Source organism: Dermacentor albipictus, chromosome 1, assembly GCF_038994185.2.
Source record: "Dermacentor albipictus isolate Rhodes 1998 colony chromosome 1, USDA_Dalb.pri_finalv2, whole genome shotgun sequence".
NCBI lineage: Eukaryota > Metazoa > Arthropoda > Arachnida > Ixodida > Ixodidae > Dermacentor > Dermacentor albipictus.
The window spans coordinates 99,266,638-99,287,161 of record NC_091821.1 but is presented as its reverse complement, the minus strand read 5'-3'; the positions used below and the strand labels follow the sequence as shown (position 1 = coordinate 99,287,161).

Sequence of the window (20,524 nt, the reverse complement as noted above, 5' to 3'; positions counted from 1 at the left end):
TACTTAAGAAATGGCAAAGAGGTCAGCCTGAGGTTGACTCTTCCAGTCTGTATATATAAATTGGATGTCGGACCATAAACTGCCTCCAAAATGCACATCTTATGGCATATACAACCTGGATACGAGACAACAAAATATGCCTTTTGGAGGCAGTTTGCATCATCATGAGGAGATGAAGGGCAGCAAACTTGATTTCCGTTAAAATAAACACTTGAACATTGCTTTCCAAGTGTGATAATTGTGCAACAAAAGCCTGCTGTATTACATCTTTTAAAGATTTTTTTTGTTTTTCTGCAGGTATTACTCTCTGTAAGTGTAACTATATGTAGGATCAAAATACACTTACGGGAAAATAGACAACAAAGTTTTCATTTTCTCTTGTCTTGTAGAAGAAACGCAGCTCTGTTGGGCGACCCACAACGTCATTTGTCACAACGCCTTTGACTAAAAGGGCCTTAATGTGGTATATCTTGCGCATGTCAACAGTCACATATGTGAAGGCTTCTTGCTGACCACACCAACCCGTGGCACTGTTAAGACGAATATTCTAGAAGGTGTAAGAAAAAAAAGGGTAGTCAGCACATTGAATAATATAATACAATGACTTCATTTGTCTTTTAGTAAGTAAGAGTGAATTAATTGACAATTTGAAGTGCAAGAACGATAATTGACAAAATGAATTCTGTGGAAACCTGCCATGTGAAGGAAGGTTAGCATCACCAGATTGCAGCAAGAAACTACAAAGGAAGTCCCACCTGTGTTCCTCACAGCAAAAGCTCTAAAAAAAAAAGAAAGGATGGAAAAGAGCAGCATATGCTAGGTTATGCCATTAAATTATTTGTTAAGTTGTTCCTCTAATAATATTTGTTGTGATGAAACTGCTTTCAGCATATCTTCTCATTCCTGCAAGCTGTAACTTGTGATTCTGAGTTCCATTTGTTACTGTGAGCAAAACCTGTATTGATGTATGAAACAATAGAATTTGTTTTCTTTTTACTTTTACAATTTTGAAATCAGTATCTGTTCCTACCAAATTGCCATGTTTTATATATGTTAAGGTAATTTGCTTACCCACCCCTGTTACAATTTACCAGAGATTGACAGTACCATGAAATAAACAAAAAATAAAACTGTGTACATATTTTTGTGAATGCTATGAGGCAAACTTCAGGTAGTGCATTACCTTTGGCTCATAGTTGCTCCTGTGTGAAGTGGCATTGATGGCACTGTCTGGTATAGCACCAGAGGTTATTCCAAGTGCCTTCACAACTTTGCATTCAGCATCTGAAAAGAGCACAAATGTTGTGTCACAGTGCACACTGAAGCTGCTGCAATTTAATGATAATTTATTTCCATGCTTTGTTTGGGATTGCATGAGAAACTGTTTGGACACTGAGTAATGAAGTTAATAAACCTTGCTGGCTAGCAGTTTATGCAAATGCCAGGTAAGCATGTGCCACATAGTGCTAACAATATATTTGAAATACTGCTATAACAAGTTAAAGGAATAGAAAAAAGCCTACAGCGACACTGTACTTTTGATAGAATTGCTGGGTGTTAGTAGTGGTTATATGCTCAGAATTTAAAGCGTGTAGAAAAGTGAATGATACATATCTATTAAAGTTAGGCTCGAGGCCTTATGCTGGCTCTTATAAGCTGCTTTACTATTTGCACATTATATTGCAATGTTACTGCATATGTAATGCTAACTGCAATTCAAATTGAGCAGAGCACTCACTTTTCATGCAGGTGATGGGGTCAGTAGTGTATGGGACGTAACCTGGCCGATTGCAGGCAAATACTACCTCAGAGCCTTGCTCAAAGCTGGTTGCGATTTGGTAGCCATCTGCAGGGCGACCTGGATCTTCACACACTGGGCCTGCAAAACACAGTTTTGTACAAAGATGCATGATGTATGAGGTGAATGACTTTCATGTCACACTTGGAGCTTCGTACCCAGCTTATTTCTAATTGGGCATCACCGTTCCTGCAGTTTCTGTTCTAATAACTGCGCAGGAATAGCAAGATATTTAGCACAATCAACTTGACACCCACCTACAGGCGTCTGCATTACTATGATAATATATAGCAAAAGTAAAATCTATTCGTCTTGAATGTGCCAATTAATAAGCAGGTGAAAATGACATGCCTTCACATCTGAGGTCTCCAAAATCCCAGGTGCCGTCCTCCTGACAGCGAATAACATTGTCATTCAGCTTGCTCTTGCCAACGAGTGTAAATGTGTCCTCGCAACCAAAGAAAAAGCTTGCACGATATTTTGTGTCCACATGGAATCCATATGTAGCACCAATTGTGTCTGGTGGAGGCCCACAGTCAGTTCCTGTGAAAAGAGAGTTGCAGTTGAAAAACAGGTGCACCTATTTGGATGTATTGTTTTGTGAGTGAAACCAGAGCATATTTTTAACGTTCAAAACAAAAATGCAACAAAAATTGTATATCATAAAGCAGCTAGATGAGGGATTCTTTTGGATCATAACAGATATAAGTGCCCCATATGTCCTTGCGGAAGTACCTTAACTGAATCTATAGTGTCAGTTAGCTATGGAATCCACAACTGAGCATTCATGGTAAAAGGCAAGTATTTATAGATGCTTAAGGTAGTTCATGCTGAAACCTTTGAACACTCTGAAGACCAGTGGTCACTGGTCCCTGCAGAATTATTTTGATTTTTCTGTATTTGTTTTACACACTAGTTACCTGTGGACTTTGCCTGCAGAAATTAGTTTCTCGGTGTTTGTCAGTGCACGCAATTTCCTGGATGTAGCCAATGGTGAACCGAAATATAGCAATAAACTAAATATACATATAATGGAAGATATACTGGAGGAGTATGCATCTTACTGTGGCACTCGGGAGGCGAGCCTGATAGCCAGTAGTCAGGTTTGCCATCCTTTGGATTGTAGACACATTGCCTGAACCCAGCTGTGGCAGTCTCCCTCAGTGGTCTTCCAACTTCATTGCATGACACTGTTACATTCTTTTGAAACACCAGATACTCAGATGCTGCATTTGACCGTACAGCCAGTCCTTGTGTTGCATCATCATCCAGAAGGGGGCAGGTAGCAACTGGAATGTTAGAGAAATAGTGTTGGGAATATCTTACTGAAAATAATGGAAAGTGCTGAAATTACTTTGATAACAAATTTAGCGTCACATTTGAATGAAAACTTGCATTGTAATGAACCTACCCTTCTAATTATAAGACACGAAAGCCCACATACTCTTAAAGAGAGATATTACTGTAAAGCACCATGAGGTGGCATGCATTAAGTGAAATCTGGGCTATTTGATCAGTGGTTACAACCTCCTGTACTTATTACTTTAGATTAGTGCAAATTTATAATGGACATGAAAGAACAAAGTGGAAAAGGATGGGTGCCCATCAATGTCGACTTTGTTCGTTTGTGTACGTTATCAATTTGGGCTAATCTACCATAATTGTAATTCAAGACCAACTAGCTCAACAGTTAGTCCTTCAGAAGTATATTTGCTGTACACATAGTTCTGCATTTCATTGATTAACATTGTAGAGCCAAGTAAAATGGTCAGAATTCTTGGCAGTGCTATTATGTTACATGTATTGCAAATTCCAAACTAGGACATCTCTTGTAACTCTCCAACTCTTCACTTTGAAGAGAACTCTCTGTATGTCTCATATATTTTCTGCCAGTAATGAGCAACTGCCTTGCAGTGCACACATGGATTTGTGGACCCTGCAATAGCAGGTGCACAAGATCACTAGCGGAAGAGCAGTGGCCCCAGATGGGAGACACCAATGTCCATTAGTGGACAGTAAATTGCACAGTTGAAGTTAAAATCAGCTGTACTGTGTTTCTTCTTGTTTACTAAATTTTTTGTCACTTTCTTCATTTTAAACCTGGGGTAGGTGTTAATCATATATGTGTTATAGTGCTTACATGAGCTATGTTTAACAGCATGTTCAAATTTTTGTACACATTAGACACTGAATTGCAATAGTTATGGAGGTTGAACATTTAAACAAAATACAAACAGATCAACATTACTGACAATTTTGGACTGTATGCTGCATTATTGAGGTCCTACAACTGTTTACATAGCTAAACTGGCACAGTGCTTTCACATAAACTAATTCACAATCCTAAAGTGGCCTCATGGAACATCAAAAACAGATTCAACAGTGGTGGTGGAGGCAATATAATGTCATAAGTATATTCAGAAAAACAAAAGATTGTAATAAAAGTGCAGTTAAACCTGGGTATAATGAACTTGGATATGACAAAATTCTCGATATAACGAAGTACTTAACTTTTCATAAGCTCTTGTCCGTAGAACACCATTCATTTAGAACCTCCATATAACGAAGTGTGTTTGTATGTGATTTCAATATAACGGAATTTCGCTTCCATCACAAAGGAATGTCGAGACAATTAATGGAAGCTCCCGCGGACGCAGATGGTCAAATGGTTGTATTACAAGCGGCTGCTTGCAAACGCACCTCTCAAATCGCGCTTGGCGCGACAAGAGCGACTGCCGAAGTGAAGCCACATGTTCCGTACTAATTCCAAGTGCGATAAGATCCTATAGCGCCCCCGCGCACGTTGTGCTTTAGGTGCGAGTGATAGTGTCCGAGGGTGAGAAAGAAAGATGGTAGCTTCACGAGTGACGCCTTTCCGCGCGAGCAAAGGGAAAGAGGGAGGGGAGCAAGCTCGCGGCAACGCGATCAAGCGCGCTCGAGGTGGGGGGGGGGGAGGGAGCGAAGTGAGGGTTAAGTTGGCGCGTGTCTAGGCCGTGGCTGCGCATGGCTGTATGCGGGGCTGAGCGTATACGCAGCCGCGCACCCTGCTTTAGAGGTAATCTGCAGCGTGCGCAAAGAGTGGGCGTGCCGAGGCGGCGTGGCATCATGTAAGGTGTCTTCCCGCGCGTTTGGTATTGGAGGTTGCATAATTTTGAGTTTGGGTGACCCGTTGCAACGAGAGGCAGATTAAGCATTCGCTCCCCGCTGCCAGTGCTTTTCCTTATAGCGTCGTCCCAGCGCAGGCGACGCTGTCAGCCGCGGGGGCGGAGTGCATGCGAAAGCGTGGCTGGCTTCGCTTAATTCGTACCGCCTATGTGAAGATATCGTCGACGAGGCATGAAACCGCATCATTCGTCGCCGACTCCCAAATTAATCAAAATGAATTGTTTTCTGATTAAAATTAGCTTTTTTCGGTTGCCCGATAATTCTGCGGCCTCTTTCCGTGTAATAAAAATAGATCGGTGACTGTACTTATCTGCATAAAAGGTCGGATTTTAATACAACGAAATTTCGATATAACGAAGCAAATTGCCGATTTTACCTACTTCATTATATCGAGGTTTAACTGTATTATAGTAATTCTAAGTTTTCCATGTGCCATAGGTATTTATGTTCATCAAAGGTGAGTACATCACTTTCTAAAGAGAGGAGGACTTGAGATGCTTGCTTGCTTTTCCCTTTTCTTTCATTCTGCCACCATGCTTACATGTATACTGTTTGCATGCTAGATTTTATTCACATGGCCATTTCTGTTCCATAAGTGAACAGTCTGTTCTGCTCATGCTTGACCCACATAAGGCCTCTGTAATTACAAAAGAAGCATAAGGCACATATGTAAAGCATCTATGACATATTATCACTTAGCTAGCTTTGCTTAATAACCTCCCATTGGACACTGCTGCATCTGCAAAATGCTAGTGAGTGTGTACATACTCTGGCAGGTAGGTACAGTGCCGTTCCAGTTGCCTCCGCTTGAGCACGTGAGAGTCGTGCTTCCCAGCATGATGTAGCCGAAGTTGCACTGGAAGTGGACAGTGTCTCCGAAGTGGTAAATGGATTTTGTTGATAGGAGCTGACCATTTTCAGGACTCTCCAGTGGCGAGCACATTTTTGCTGCATGGGAAGATCGGTGTGGTTTAATGGTTCCACAAATTATTTGTATACTCTAAACTTTTGTGTTTACAAGTTTTACAAGTTCTATAAACTGTACATGACTTATTGTGATTGAGCAAGTTTATCTCTTCAGTTGATACCAGTTGATGTCAAGGGTGCACTTACGGACACAGGTCTTGTTGATGCGGTACATGTCGCCATCTCTTAATCCTGTCTCACTGGTAAGAATGTTGAATCCGTTTGTGCCATTCGTCATGTACAAATCATAGCCAACATTGCAGAGACAGTTAAAACTGCCTGGACTATTTATGCATCGCTGGTCACATCCACCATTCTTGTGCACACATTCATTTACATCTGAAAAACGACAAGCGAACAGCACACTGACAGATCACTTCGTTTCTTGGAATACTGGGTTGAGTTCCTTGTGCAACTGACACATTCTGTATGCTGAGACATTTAGTTTAACTTCCCATGCTGGTGCTTCAATATAATATCCATGTTGCATGTCAGAGTCTTTCCCTTTTTTTCTTCTCTTTTTTTTAGATCTGAACTAGAAAGAACTTGCCAGCCTTGATATCTTTTAGCTCTACATTTAGTAGTTAAAGAAATCTGTAAGAGATGCATAGTATTATCATGCCTTTGCACAGTATGTGAGATGCTAGATGCATTAAAGGGCCCCTAAACCACCTCTGCCAATTAAAAAAAAAATTCCATGCTCCTCTACAAGATTTTCCAGTCTCTTCAGATGTGATGCCAAAAGGGTCATGCAGGTGATGTCACCACGGTAAAAGCTGTGGATTGGCCCATATACAAGGAACATCAGTCACAATTGGTCTGCTGGTGTACCTTTTCCAGGCAGGAGCACACCCTCTCGCCTGCCGTGGTTGCTTAGTGGCTTTGGTGTTGTGCTGCTAAGCACGGGGTCATTGGATGAAATCCCGGCCACGGCGGCCACATTTCGATGGGGACGAAATGGAAAAACACCCTTGTGCTTAGATTCAAGTGCATGTTAAAGAACTCCAGATGGTCAAAATTAATCTGGAGTCCCCCACTACAGTGTGCGTCATAATCAGATTATGGTTTGGCACGTAAAACTCCATAATTTAATTTAATTTTTAGCACACCCTCTATTTCTTGTTTTGCTTGATTGTTGTGCGCAATAAACTGATTTTCACCTTTTGTAGTGTGTTTAGCATTATGTGTGCAGCGGCAAGAGCATGTAGCTGAAAAACAGTGCATTCCTGGTAAACAGAAGTTAATGGTGCTCTCAAAGAAGAAAATAGACTTCCACGCACTGGGAATCGATGTAAGCAAAGCATTCTATGCTGTTTGCTTTGATTGACGATAATTAGTAGTGATGCTGACAGTGAATGTGTAATTTCTTCAGCGTTTAGTCCAATACGAGAGCGGCGAGTTGGTGTTAAATGTTCCCTTGCGTGCACTATTTCTGTTTGTCTGTGTAGTACACAGAACACACAGGGAGACGTGTTAGCTCGAGGCGCTGTTGTGCGCCACTGTTCATAATCTCCAAGAAGGTCAAGCATTATCATTGCCTCACATGGCACATTGAATCTTGGCAGAAGTGTTTAACTTTAATTGAATGATAGGGCTGTATATGCCAAAACCATGATCGGATTTTGAAGCATGCCATAGTGGATTAATTTTGACACCCTGGTGTTCTTTAATGGGAACCTAAATCTAAGTGCACTAGTATTTTTTTTATTTCACTCCTGTTGAAATGTGGCTGCCATGAATTGAACCCGCAACCTCAAGCAATGCCATAGCCATCAAGCTAGCACGGGAGGCACAGAAGTGTTGCTTTGGCGTGTGACCGCTTCTGTAGTGATGCATAGACCCTACAGCATTTTAATGCAGCTTTACGGCTGCATGCCTCGCATCAGTTGTCTGCTTCACAAATTTGCACAGTGTTTATTTTTCAGCAACAGCAGAAGCATACCGTACCATACCTTCAGTTTGCCCACAACTGCTGTTTTCTTGCCTTCTTTCATCCTCTCTCCCCTCTCCCACTTTCTCCCCTGTATGGGAACTGTGAAAGTGGCAAGGCTATTGTTCACTCGTTTCTTGACTGCATTGGTTCTACCCATTCTCTGCCTGCTGTACGCCCCCCCTCTCTACAGTTCTATCCACGTCCCCTCTGGACTTGCACATTAGTAGAAAGGTAAGCGCTGCAGTTTCTACAAGGCTTTTGAGGAGGTTGTGGATAATTACACCTGTCAAGAGGCTAATGTGGTGATGCCCAGGGAGCTCCAGAAGGCATTGTGCACATGCGGCACGATCAAAAGGTCCAAGCAAGTTTGTTGCATCGACTTCATTCTCTGCTATGCTCCTACCATGTACGTACACACTCTGAACCACCCCGGATGCGGTGTGCAAGAAAACAGCAGCAGCAGCGCAAAAGTCGAAGGAATTGGCAAAGAAAGCTTCGTTTAAAAGCGTGCTAGCATGACATTATGCATCGTGCATGGTGCACCATACATGGTGCAAAGGAAAGAGCACCTGTGGAGAAGGTAGTGATGGTAAAAGAGAAACTGTATGCTTGCCTTCAAGCTCAGAGTGGTTCAGAGGCCCTATAAGCAAAGCATGCAAAGTTGCGACAATTTTTCGCACTAAATGAAAAACAGTGCTTGTGTCACTAACATTTTCTTGCCTGTATTGTTGTATTCACCTTATTACATCTTTCTGCCATGTCATAAGTGATGACAGGTTTTATATATTACCCTGATAATTTGCAGTATGTCTACATTTATCCTCTCACAAGCAGCTGCTTGTGACGAAAAGTAAACCGACGAAACATTTCACATGAGTTCTTATTGCTCTGATGTAATAATAACACAGAAGCACAGCGGCTGCCACATTGCAGCAGACTGTGTAATTAACAGTACTGCCAATGGCAGGAATTTAATCTATTTCAAAGATAGCTCCAGAGGAGATAGGCTGTGTGCACGGCGTGATTGATATAATCTTTTGCTGTGATTGTGAACATTCTACATTTACAGACAAAATTCTTGCTGCAGGCAGCGCAGTTTGCTAAAGCACTGGCAGCACTCAGTGATGGGCTCACAGTGCCTATAGGTTTTTTTTTTTTTTTTCATGTGACACACAGAATTGTGCATGCCGGACTTACCAAGGCAGTCTTGACGAGAACAGCCCATGAGCTCCAACCTCATGCAAGGGGCACCCACATATTCCACAATGAGTACACGTACATATCGAGCCTCAAATGGAAGGGGCAAGTTGACCACAGCTAAGCCAGAGCCTCCATTTGGAGTAAGACGAAACTCGAGGGCCTGTGAATGGATGGCATACTAAGTTAGCAGTGGCTGGTCACTTTGTGTTAAGCACTACTAGATACCAGCACCTAACAAATTTTATTGCTTTATTAGTCTTTATAATTTGGGTGCTACCAACATTCAAAGTTGTTTTAATGATAAGTTAAGACCTAGCGAAACTACATTAATGGCAGTACATAATTGCCACAAGTAGTTTTGCTGATTCGGAATGAAAAGATCATTTATTCATCAACAGATCTAAATATGAATTACCATTCCCTTGAATGCTATCAGAATGCATTTCTACCTCAGTGCTCTAATGCACTTTTAAAAGCATTATGAAGAGTCGCAAATAGTTCTCCAAACTTCCAAACTGACTGATCTTGTCATTTCAACTTCATATGCAATACTAATATATTCTGTGCACAAGTAACCTTAATTTGATTTCACAAAGTGAAGTGTTCTTTGGTGTGAAATGATTGTGCCTTTTTGGACAATAGAAGTGAAGACAGCTAGCATTTCCATGGCAGTAGCAGGTCAAAGCACTCAAACAAAAGTGTGTTAATGACTGCTGGGCAACTCAGCCTGATCAAAGTCAGGTGCAGTCACATGGTAGGCTACTGCTGCACTCTGCTGCACCGTTCCATGAAGCACTGGTTTAAAGGGACACCAAAGGCAAATTATTTCAAGCTAGATTGAAAGATTAAGCTTCTGTAATAACAAATTCTTCATTCATAACGAAAACTGAGCTTTTTTTAAGTGAGAAACTGACGTAAATATAAAATTGAAGTGGTGCCATCTGTTGTCCACTATGGTACCTCTTATGTGTGGCGTCAGCACCTCTGATGCACAGAGAGTGGCCCACCACTGCAAGTGACATTGCTTTTCTCCGTTTACAATGGCCGAGGCAGCAACTTGTGGCAATTGACCACCCTGCCGGCTCTGGCCATGGAGGCTCAAGTGACTGTGACTGGTAACCTGAACCCAAGCAGAGCCACAGAGCGGCAAGCCAAACACCTGCACTCACCAAGCAATACACTTCGTGTAGAGCTGAATAAGGTCTACAAAAGACATAACACGGCATGAAGGGCGGTTACGTAGAGATGACATCAAGTCCTCTGCTTTGGTGCGGGCGGTTCAAATTGAGGAGTGGCAGCCGGACCTTCAGTGGCAATTTTCTACGCTAGAAATTTATACATTGACACATAGAAAAGGATGATAGGCTTCTAGATGAATACTCTGATGATCTAGCTCGACTTAATATTTTCCATTAGTGTCCCTTTAAAGCTATGTGCTTATAGGCAATGAAAACTGTGAATGCCTATAGACAATGAAAACCGTGAAAACTGCCAAAAGTACTTAGAATGGACATGTTGACACAAATCTCATCAGCAATCACAGTCCTTTTATCCATGCTTGCTTAAATTTTCAACTCTGTGCTTTGGTCAAGACAATGCCGCTTGCTTGGCTATGACAAAGGTTTTGGAACTGTAGACATGACCTACAAAAATTTTTTATCCTTACGACTAAAAGCACACTAGTATCTGCAGCAAGAATAGTGAGGATCTGTGCATGTGCATGTCTGCATGCAGAATTAAGGACCATGCTTAGCCAAGTGTATGTCTTTTAGGAACTGGAATCTCTTCTACTCGTGCACTTTATTTCTGACTCAGCTGCTCATGCATTTTAGCAGTGAACCCAGTAGGTCTGGGTAAGCCATGTACGGTTGTTGTCTGAGTGATGCTTTTTCCTCAGCTGTGCTAATTGCAGCTGTAGACATGACAACTGCGGTACGGCATCTACGACTGGAAAATACTTTTTACCACTGAGGGCACATAGGTACTGCAAGAAAGGATTGCACAGAAAGAAAACATTTTGTATCAGCATTTTTTTTTAAAATGAAACTGGAAAACAACTGTAAAAATAAGACCCACTGCATGGCACCTGTTATGAATAGCCATCATAAGCAAAAACCAGAAAGAGTGAAAATTTCTGGAGTGAGGTAGTATGTGGAACAAATATTATCAAAAGTAGTATGTAATTGGCATTTCTTAAAATTTCTGATTGAATGACTGGTGAAAAAACTACAGCTTTCAAACCAAGGCTTAAAAATATAAAATATTGACAGCGTTAATGCTATGTGTGGCTTCATTATAAAATGAAAAAAAAATCTCATTAAATGAACCAAAGTAGTAGTTTGTTTCACAACTAGTAAATAAATAATTTAATTGCAAATATGCTTGGTAAAGACTGTCCATAAAATTTTTTTCTGAATACCAAGCACTCAGTTTTATACATATTGCCCTACTTTACATGGTCTGAAAATAGTATTACTGATGTGTAAATTAAACTGAGGCAAACATATCCATAATATGTATATACATACCTTTCCTGTGGGATCAGCGAAGTCCCGGAAGATGTCGGTGAGGTCATCAGTGTACTGGATGCGCACACTAAGGGGGAATGCTTGGGAGCCATCATCGCGAACCACTGTCTGTGTTCGAAAGCCTCGTACAACTGTAGGTGCACTCAGATCAACCTGGACCCAGTTCTCGCCTGAGCGTGGAATGTTGCCACACCATCCGCGAGGGCCATCCAACCGAACATTCTGCATGGAATGTACAATCAAGTTGCTGATTAGCTGTTCCCTTAAGGGCTACAATATAGGAATATCCGACTGATCAAGCTAACAAAGTGCATCTGTTGGCTAGTGGGTTGAACATCTTGAATTAGGGAAGAGCGCAAAAGACGAGAACATAGAAGAGGCAAAAAAAAATATAAACTGTGCTATGCGTGGTTGTTTTGTGCCTCTTCTGCATCCTCATCTTTCACGCTGTTCCCTAATTCTAGATGCACAAGCTGGTTTGCATCCCACAATACAATCTGAACCAGTCCAGCCTAATTGATTGAAACCAGAGACTGTGCTAATTGACGTTCACTATGACAGTTTTTTTTTTTTCCAAGTGGCTACACTGTGATACATGTTAATACATGAGACATCTACTTGCACGAGGCAGTGTGCACATTCAGACCCTCCTCCTGCAAGGTATTTCTGCATGATATTGTTGCAGCGCTCTCCACAGCACTGAGGAACACATTTGCGTACCATTCACCATGCCACAACACTGCAAGTTACCACTTTGTCTGCTGTATGGTCGTGATCCCGTACTGCCTTTTGATACTATCTAGCCCATCTCTCAAGATTTTGCGTCTGAGTGTGCCCTTGATGTCATTGTTGAAGTCGAACAAGCAAGTCAAGTTGCCCACTATTGCCCTCTGCTTCTCAGAACAAGCAACAGTGAATTTATGATAGCTGTCACCATGACACTGACTAAACTATCTTCCCAGGGACCTTGTTCTTCTATCTTCTCCAACCCACCGCGTCGGCCCCTTGAAAAAGCTAACCTCTCGCTACTCTGGTCCTTACTGGATTCTCAGCCTAGTGACCGACGTAACCTAGGAGATCTTTCCAGTCATGCCTACAGCTTGCTCCATCCAGACTTCCTGTGACATCATTCACGTCAGCGGGATAAAATGCTATAAATTTTTCCCTGCCCAAGACGCAACAGAACGGCACTTCCATGCTAGAGGGCATATGGTATAACGCCCTGCACAATGTTGAGGAAAAAGAGCCCAAGCTTGGTGGTGAAGACAATGATGCTAGGGACTTGGCTGCTGTGCTCTTATGTTGTAAACATCTTGTAAATAGATTTCTGTGGGTGTTTTCTTCTGGTGCCACAACATACACCCGTGAGTATATATTATGCAGTAGAGTACAGTGCAATCATGCCTTTCTATAAGTGAGGTTTTATTTTTTTAATTCAGTGTTTTCGTATCATGGATCCTGTGCCTTCTGGTGGATTATAAAAGATTCTGTGACAGGTCGCAAAGCAATCAACGCTGAATCTGTCATGCTCTCTGTATTGTGAACTCTGCATCATTCATTCCAAGTCTAAAACTCTGAATTTGTAATGAATACTGAATTTGTCTGTATTCTGTAATTTCAAATAATAGCAATGTCTGAACTCTGTTCTGGTTTGGAGAAGCCGTGACCTGAATATCAAGCTCCCTTTACACATTAGGAAGTGCCATTGCTCTGGACACTTCTTCCTTTGTGACCCCCCAAATTTCTTAAGCAGAAATAAGATTTCAATTAAATATATCGATCGTTTCTAGAAGACTTAGTTCAGCCTGACTAAAACTGTCACATACTAAATTCAAATGTTAATTCTGTAAAACTGCCCATTTTCTGAAGTCAGAGTACCTGGCATTGAAAAAGACATGGACATGGTTTGGGATGGTGAGGCAAAATATTGTTTTAATTGGAAGTAGCAATTTGAGTTGCACAGTCCTAAACTTCTGCAGTCATAGCAGTTGGTACTTAAGAAAAATTTTCATATATCTCAGACAGGCAATAGCAAGAAAAATCAAGGGAATCGAGGGGCTCAATTTATTGTTAGCTGCCAAATGAAGCCATCTGCCTGTCTGTTGCCAGAGAGGCAGTAGCTCATATTCGAAATTGTGCTGATGAACTTGAGCATAATTGCAAGCAAAAAATGGGATCTTCTGAAAAAGTTGGTATCTCTATGGCATTTTGCTGTGCAATGAAGCTTTTTCTTGAAGTACGTTGAATATTTCCTGTTGTCTATAGCATTGTTTGCATTACCTTTACACCATTGTAGCCCCTTTTGTTCCGACTGCTATTTACATGTATGTTGAAGTCTCCACTTACATTTTTGTGGTATCCTCCTTCTGTACCAGAAACTTTAATGCTTGTGTCAGGGATGGCTCCATTACTCAGTCCGAGGTCACCAACTGGCCTGCAGTCTGCATGTTTAAAACATTGTTTGCACATGTAATAGAGTTGCTTCCCATGTTCAAATGGGGAACACTTTGTAAAAATTCACCGACGATTATGATACTCCCTAATGTGCAACTTGAGCACAGCTCTAAGCATGTTTTCATTTCGTGATGCATTGAGGCATCGCACCAATCACTGCACCGACTGGCGGAGCTGTCATGCATGGTGCTATGTATAGACCGGCCACAAGGTTGCCGCTTCCTGGCAACTGCAGCTTATGCAATCATAACCTTTACCGGGAAACGCTTGCTGTGAATGGTGTGTGTGAAGGCGAGCTTTCTGGTTCTTTTCTTTTCCCCAGACTGCCGCCGTTGCCGCGGATATGCAGACGTGAGGGCCATCTGGTGGTGCTTCAAGGTGGCTTCCTCCGCTTTCCTCCTCACGCTCTCTTCACTATCGCAGTCTTCTGCTTTTCTCCTTACTCTTTCGCCATACTCACCTCCTCCACTTTCTGCCTCATGCTTTCACTGTGGCCTCCTCCTCCGTTTTCCTCCTCGCGCTTTCTTCACTACTGCCTTCTTTTATTCCCCGCTGTGCTCTACATTCTCTCATCATCATAAGGTAAAGTTGCAATAGCTTTTCAACTTTAGCAGCACTAATAAGTTTTATCTCCAGCTGTCATATGTGTAGAATGGAATTGGGAATTGACGCCAGATACATTGAACTTTTTGCTCACAACCTAAAATATGGCCTATAATTTCATGCTGCTACTATTGCTCAGATTCAAGTTGCTGGCTGTTTTACAAATCTGTAAATGCAAATGTCAAAGCGCACCAAAAATGTTTAGAAATTAGTTATTATTTCCATTGTTCTTTTCATGTATAAACTGACGTTAAGTTGCTTCATAGTAGCTATATGGTTACACACCTAGGTTGGGCTCAAAGCCTTTCTTGCACTTGCAGAAGAAGCCTCCAGCAGTGTTTGTGCAGATAGTTGATGCTGAGTCACAGGCTGATGATGATGCACATTCATTTATATCTGTAAAGTTTCAGATGTTGATTGGTAACTGTTATCAGCATTTAAAAATAGATAGGCATATTTTATAATTAAAACGCCAAAGATGCCTGAGGCATCTAGGAAGTCATGGTCACATACATATTGGGACACAAACCTTGTTCTATTGTATTCATTGGCAAAAGTCGCACCAAAAGGTAGTCATATCTTCATGCATTTGTTTGTGGGATTTTTAACATTATTAAAGAAAGAATAAACCAGCCCCTTGTTTGGAGCCTTTGTCCCACAAAAACTGAAAGAAGTAAATGAATTTTTGATTTCACTTTGTCACCCTTACCTCGGCAAGTTGGAAGGTTATCGAAAGTCTGGTTAGGTCCACAAGTAACAACATGGCTTCCCTCGAGCCTGTAGCCCTTATGGCACTGTATCTTTGCTTCATCCTCAAAGTAGTATGTTCTTCTTGAGTCTAGGACAAAGCCATTTTTGATGTCCGGAAGGTCTAAACACTGAGCTCCTGCAGTAAAATAGTGACATAGGTGAAGTCACAAGCATATTAAGTGGCGCAAAAGTTCATCAGTCATCGAGATCACTTTGTAATCACCAATGCATAAAGCCTGAAATTGCAGGGTGCTGTCCATACATGCAACCACTACAATGCATGCTGGAAATTCTTTGTTCTAAACTTAGACCAGAAGGAAATCTTATGATATTTTATGTATATGCAAACTGTTTTCTGTAATGAAACATTTTAACGTTTATTACTGCTGTATGTGCAACTGAACTATACAGCTGCAGAGCGTAATTAAGTGTAGGAATACTGTGGGGACCTTGACAGCACTTTTTTTGCTTGTAGAAACGCAAAAAACAAACTCACATTTGGCCAAACAACATGTAATGCCACACAAGTTATCTAACAAACTGTACTGAGAGAGAGAGAGAGAGAGATAAAAGGGAGGCACGGATGTTAACCACTCAGGAGTCCAGTTGGCTACTCTACGCTGGAAGAAGGGAGAAGGGGGATATAAAGAAGGGAGAAGAGAGAGAAGGGGGAGGGGGGTACAGAGATGTGCACGGACAGCACTACAGGTGCTCGCACAAGCCAAACGTTCACAGAAAGCACAAAAGTGCCTTTCTGCACCGATGGTCAATGGGGTAGGTAGGGAGGGTGTGCTGATATTGTCTGTTCACTCAGGAGACAATCACCTAGTTTCCTGAATGTGTTCGACATAGATTGTCTCTGTGCTTCAAATTGAGGACAGCGGCACAATAAGTGGTCGATGTTCTCCTCGAATCCACAGACATCACATTCAGGACTCTCATGCATGACATGCAGGACTCGGCTAGTCCAATTAGTGCTGAATAAGCTTTCGTGAAGGCAACTCCCAATCACAACCAACACGGAAGAGACACTTCACATCGATGAAGTCTGGCCGAAGGTCTGATTTGCAACAAATGGTTTAGTCTGTGCAGTCTGGTGAACAAACAGTGGAAACCCTATCTAAAGTATGTCACACCTTTCTTATGCTACTGCACAGGCCAATTGCTTCCTATGTACTGTTATTTTTATGCAGTCATGTACCTGCATATATTATTTATTTATGGTGAACTCTTGTTATAACAAAGCCATTGAGATGTAAAGAAAATATTGTTATGAGCAATACTTCAGCAGAAGTGGCAATGCCATCAGACAGATTCAAATAGAGCCTAATTATTTAAAGCTGGTACTTGACTGGACAGAAGCTCATTACTGGAACTGTTGCAGCATTTTATGAATCCAAAAACAATAAGCTGTAAGTAACTCATCGCCAGCCATTAAGGGCATGGTGCGTTACATAGCTGTAAGGTCTGAAGTGTAATCCTTGCCGCCTCTTGACCTTGTTTCCCAGATAACACTGTCAGCTCATTTTTGTTCTTCCAGTACTGCAGTTGTTTTTTATTTCACTACAGAGTCGAAAGTTGCACTTGTGTATTTCCGTCACCATAGGTAATGTTGTAGTTATTTGTAATAATGTATTGCCACTGTGCTTTTTACTTCAGATTGGACCGGGAACATATTTGAACTGTGGTCTTTAACTCCCATGAATTGCCTTTAAAAAAAATAGTAAAAGAATTCCCCTGAAATTGTTTGAACAGTGAAGTTGAAATGCTCCATGATACAAATTTTCCGGTTTATTTATAGATAGCACACAAGAAGGTACAATTATTCTCTAGCCATTAACGTGCAGTTACGTAACAGTGAAGCTGATGTGAGCATAAAGAACAGACCACACTAGCTCGAATTCTACTACTTGCACATTTTGCTGAGTGTAACTAACATTTCAACGACTCTTATAAGAAGAGATTTTATCATAACCAGACTGGTAACTCCAGGTAGATTTTCATAACTTGAATTTGTGCAGTATAATTATAAAAAGCAGCATGTAACCTCAAAGGACTACAGGTAGTACTGTCATGCAAAGTTTAATTATGTTATTTGATTTCATCTTACGCTTGCAGGTTGGTGGTGCTGCTGACCACTGACCATCACTCTTGCAGACAATAACGGGGTAGCCAGTGCGAATGTAGCCTGGCTCACACTCGAAGCGCACCACAGTGCCGTAGTTCTTGCCTCCACCATTGAGTATGGTATGTACCGTATGTGGCACCTCAGGCAGTGGAGGACATGATGAGGCCAGACATGTAGGCAGGTTGACCCATTTGCCTTCTTCGTTGCAGCGAATTGTTTGCGTCGGGAAGCCACCCGTGAAGGCAAAGCCAGCATAGCATTGGTAGGTTGCTTGTCCGCGATATGTCACATTAGTTGCTGCCACAGCAAAGCCACTGTCAATTTGCGGCACTGCACCACAGTAGCGTTCTGTCATAAAAGAAAACAAGAATACGGCAGTGCTATTTCTGGGAGCCACAAAAGCACTGCATGCAAGAATGAGTTCAACCTTGCCCACAAATGGTGACATAATGTACAGACGAGGGCATTGAAACTTATAATAACACCTTTCAATGTACGCCAGTCTCTGTATCCTATATTGTAAAGAACAGTAGGGATAAGGGGGATTTTTCTTGGTAGGAAATGTAGCTTAAAAATTACTGCTTAAATATGTGATACATGTGTTTTTATCAGCTCGCTCCTTTTCATGCTGCCTATGTTCTCCTGGCTGACTCTTTAATTAGGTAATTGCAACTTGCTGGTTGCTAAAATCTAAAGACTGCTTTTCTTCCTTGAAGGTAAACAAAGTTTTGTTCCTAGTGGTTGTGTCAGTCATCTAAAGAAAACATGCGTCACTTAGTCATGAATTTACACATAAATATTTTCAATGCGAGACACTAAACACACGTACCTTGGCACCTTGGTATGGAGCCAATGCTCCATTTGCCTCCTGGCATACATTCTGCTACAATTTTAGACATGCCATTACTGAATTCTTGCCCTGCTGGGCAAACATATGTCACCTTGGCACCAAACGTTGTTTCACGACTTGAAGCCAGTGCTCCTTCACCGACAGTTAGAAGAGGACAGTCTAGAATTCAAACAGACAAAAGGAAACGGCATGGTTTGAGATCGTTCATCACACCAGATTACAGGTAGTGTACCATAGGTGCCAAATACCTGAGGGCTCTGGGGCCTAAACCTCTGTAGTAGTCTGCGGTCCTACTTTTCAATACATTTACATGATACCCCTACACATTTAGCTAGATGAATTTACGTTCCTGCTTTTCCAATCTAAGTTGTTTAGACTTGTCTTTGGCACTTGTAATGGCCTGTAGTCGGCACCTACAGAGGATTCCATACTTAGAAGTTTTAAGGGCATTCACAGTGGTGTTGTATGCTGCAGGCAGATTTAACCTAACAATGTACACCAGTTGTTGTTTGAAGGCAACCTCTCCCTCTCTCTTTAACAACAATCTTGAGAAAAATGCTGGTATTTGACATTGTGGCAGATCTGTATATATTGCATCACCTGCTCAAAAATTAAGGAAGCAAAAACGATGAAGATGCACCAGGTCTGCTTCATGCTATGGCAAACTATACAGCTCACCACCATAAAATTGTGATTATAGCTACTGACCTTGCCAGGCATATGTGACATATATGAAGCACCTGTGGCACCTTACCTGCGCTGAAGCTGGCTTGCCACCCAGCTGCTGTGTTTAGGGGATTGCTGGTGAAGAGGACAAACATTTGGCCACTGCTTGCAGTCAGGGTGAGGGTTGGTCTATTTGTACCTGTGTACCCTTGGCCTGGATGCAGCCTGATGCCATTTCTTGTGTCCGATCCATCATAGATCTAAAATGAAATGACGCAGGAGGTAAGCAGTGCTCAAATAATGCTAAAGATAGGTTGTATTAATCATAACTCAAGCAATTGCAACTGGACTTCATGCAAGTCATCTTGACTTTAATGGCTCTGAATAAAGAAAATGTACCCGACGTGGTTGCTCAGTGGCTATGGTGTTAGGCTGCTGAGCACGAGGTCGCGGGATCGAATCACGGCCACGGTGGCCGCATTTCGATGGGGGCAAAATGCAAAAACACCCGTGTACTTAGATTTAGGTGCACGTTAAAGAACCCCAGGTGGTCGAAATTTCCGGAGTCCTCCACTATGGCGTGCCTCATAATCAGAAAGTGGTTTTGGCACGTAAAACCCCACAATTTAATTTAATAAAGAAAATGTGAGTTTGTACAGTTTGTACACAGCGTTTCTTGTTATTCTCTTATTTCAACATTTTTACTTAATAGCAAGTAGCTTGATATCTTGTGCTCAAGAAAGGTAAATTGTAGAAGATGACAAAAAACATGGTGCAGTTATTTGTTAAATAATTATAACAATGCCTTTCTTCCCTTGTTTCAAAACTATAAATGAATATTCTACTAGTATGCACATAAAAAAATTTAATTGAAGACTAAAACACCTTATCAAGTTTCCTACCTGCACGAAATCATCTGGAGCAACAGCAAATTTCTCAAACTTGAGTGACACTGGTCCCCCTCCAGGTCTTGTGATGCGGTAAGCACAGACTTGGTTGGGTGGATATTTGTCAACACCAAAAGCAGGAGAAGAAACATTGCCAGAGGTAGAGGTGATATCGACTTCGCAACCTGGAAAAATGTTTAATGATATGTACAAGTTTCTAACATTTCATGCTAGCTCTTATGTTATGGTTCTTGCATCATCAAATTCATGAATGAAGCATCTGTGAAAAAAAGAATGGTGATTTATTTGTAAATTAAGCCTCCTGTGTGGCCACTTTTCTAGGCAGTGGGTGAATGCTTTCTGTATGCCTGTCCTCTGAGCCTTCACATTGAAATTACACTAGCATAAGCTTAATAGCTTCACTTCTGCATTCAATCAATATCATGTACAAGTTACCCAATTCTTTTGTTAAGATAACTAAAGTTTCCACTCTTCTTCCTTGCATTTTAATGTGAATGTTTTCACTAGTCTGTGTCGTACACTATGGCTTGCAATAACAGATGACTAACAGTAGTTTAATATGGTCTATGCGTTAT

At 41.5% G+C, this 20,524-nt stretch overlaps 1 protein-coding gene across 1 annotated transcript in view; it reads right to left on the bottom strand.

The window, feature by feature from the left end:
• uif (sushi, von Willebrand factor type A, EGF and pentraxin domain-containing protein uif) overlaps nucleotides 1–20,524 on the bottom strand; it is a 135,636-nt gene that overhangs the window by 45,980 nt on the left and 69,132 nt on the right. Inside the window, exons 11-26 of the mRNA XM_070523659.1 lie at nucleotides 19,944–20,113; nucleotides 19,130–19,301; nucleotides 18,355–18,534; nucleotides 17,508–17,873; nucleotides 15,357–15,533; nucleotides 14,933–15,043; nucleotides 13,937–14,031; nucleotides 11,591–11,812; nucleotides 9,060–9,222; nucleotides 6,077–6,268; nucleotides 5,732–5,911; nucleotides 2,863–3,087; nucleotides 2,150–2,341; nucleotides 1,739–1,879; nucleotides 1,184–1,284; nucleotides 347–547 (exon numbers count right to left, since the gene is read on the bottom strand). Of these exons, the coding sequence (XP_070379760.1) occupies nucleotides 347–547; nucleotides 1,184–1,284; nucleotides 1,739–1,879; nucleotides 2,150–2,341; nucleotides 2,863–3,087; nucleotides 5,732–5,911; nucleotides 6,077–6,268; nucleotides 9,060–9,222; nucleotides 11,591–11,812; nucleotides 13,937–14,031; nucleotides 14,933–15,043; nucleotides 15,357–15,533; nucleotides 17,508–17,873; nucleotides 18,355–18,534; nucleotides 19,130–19,301; nucleotides 19,944–20,113 (2,888 nt within the window). The remainder of the gene's footprint in view (nucleotides 1–346; nucleotides 548–1,183; nucleotides 1,285–1,738; nucleotides 1,880–2,149; nucleotides 2,342–2,862; nucleotides 3,088–5,731; nucleotides 5,912–6,076; nucleotides 6,269–9,059; nucleotides 9,223–11,590; nucleotides 11,813–13,936; nucleotides 14,032–14,932; nucleotides 15,044–15,356; nucleotides 15,534–17,507; nucleotides 17,874–18,354; nucleotides 18,535–19,129; nucleotides 19,302–19,943; nucleotides 20,114–20,524) is intronic.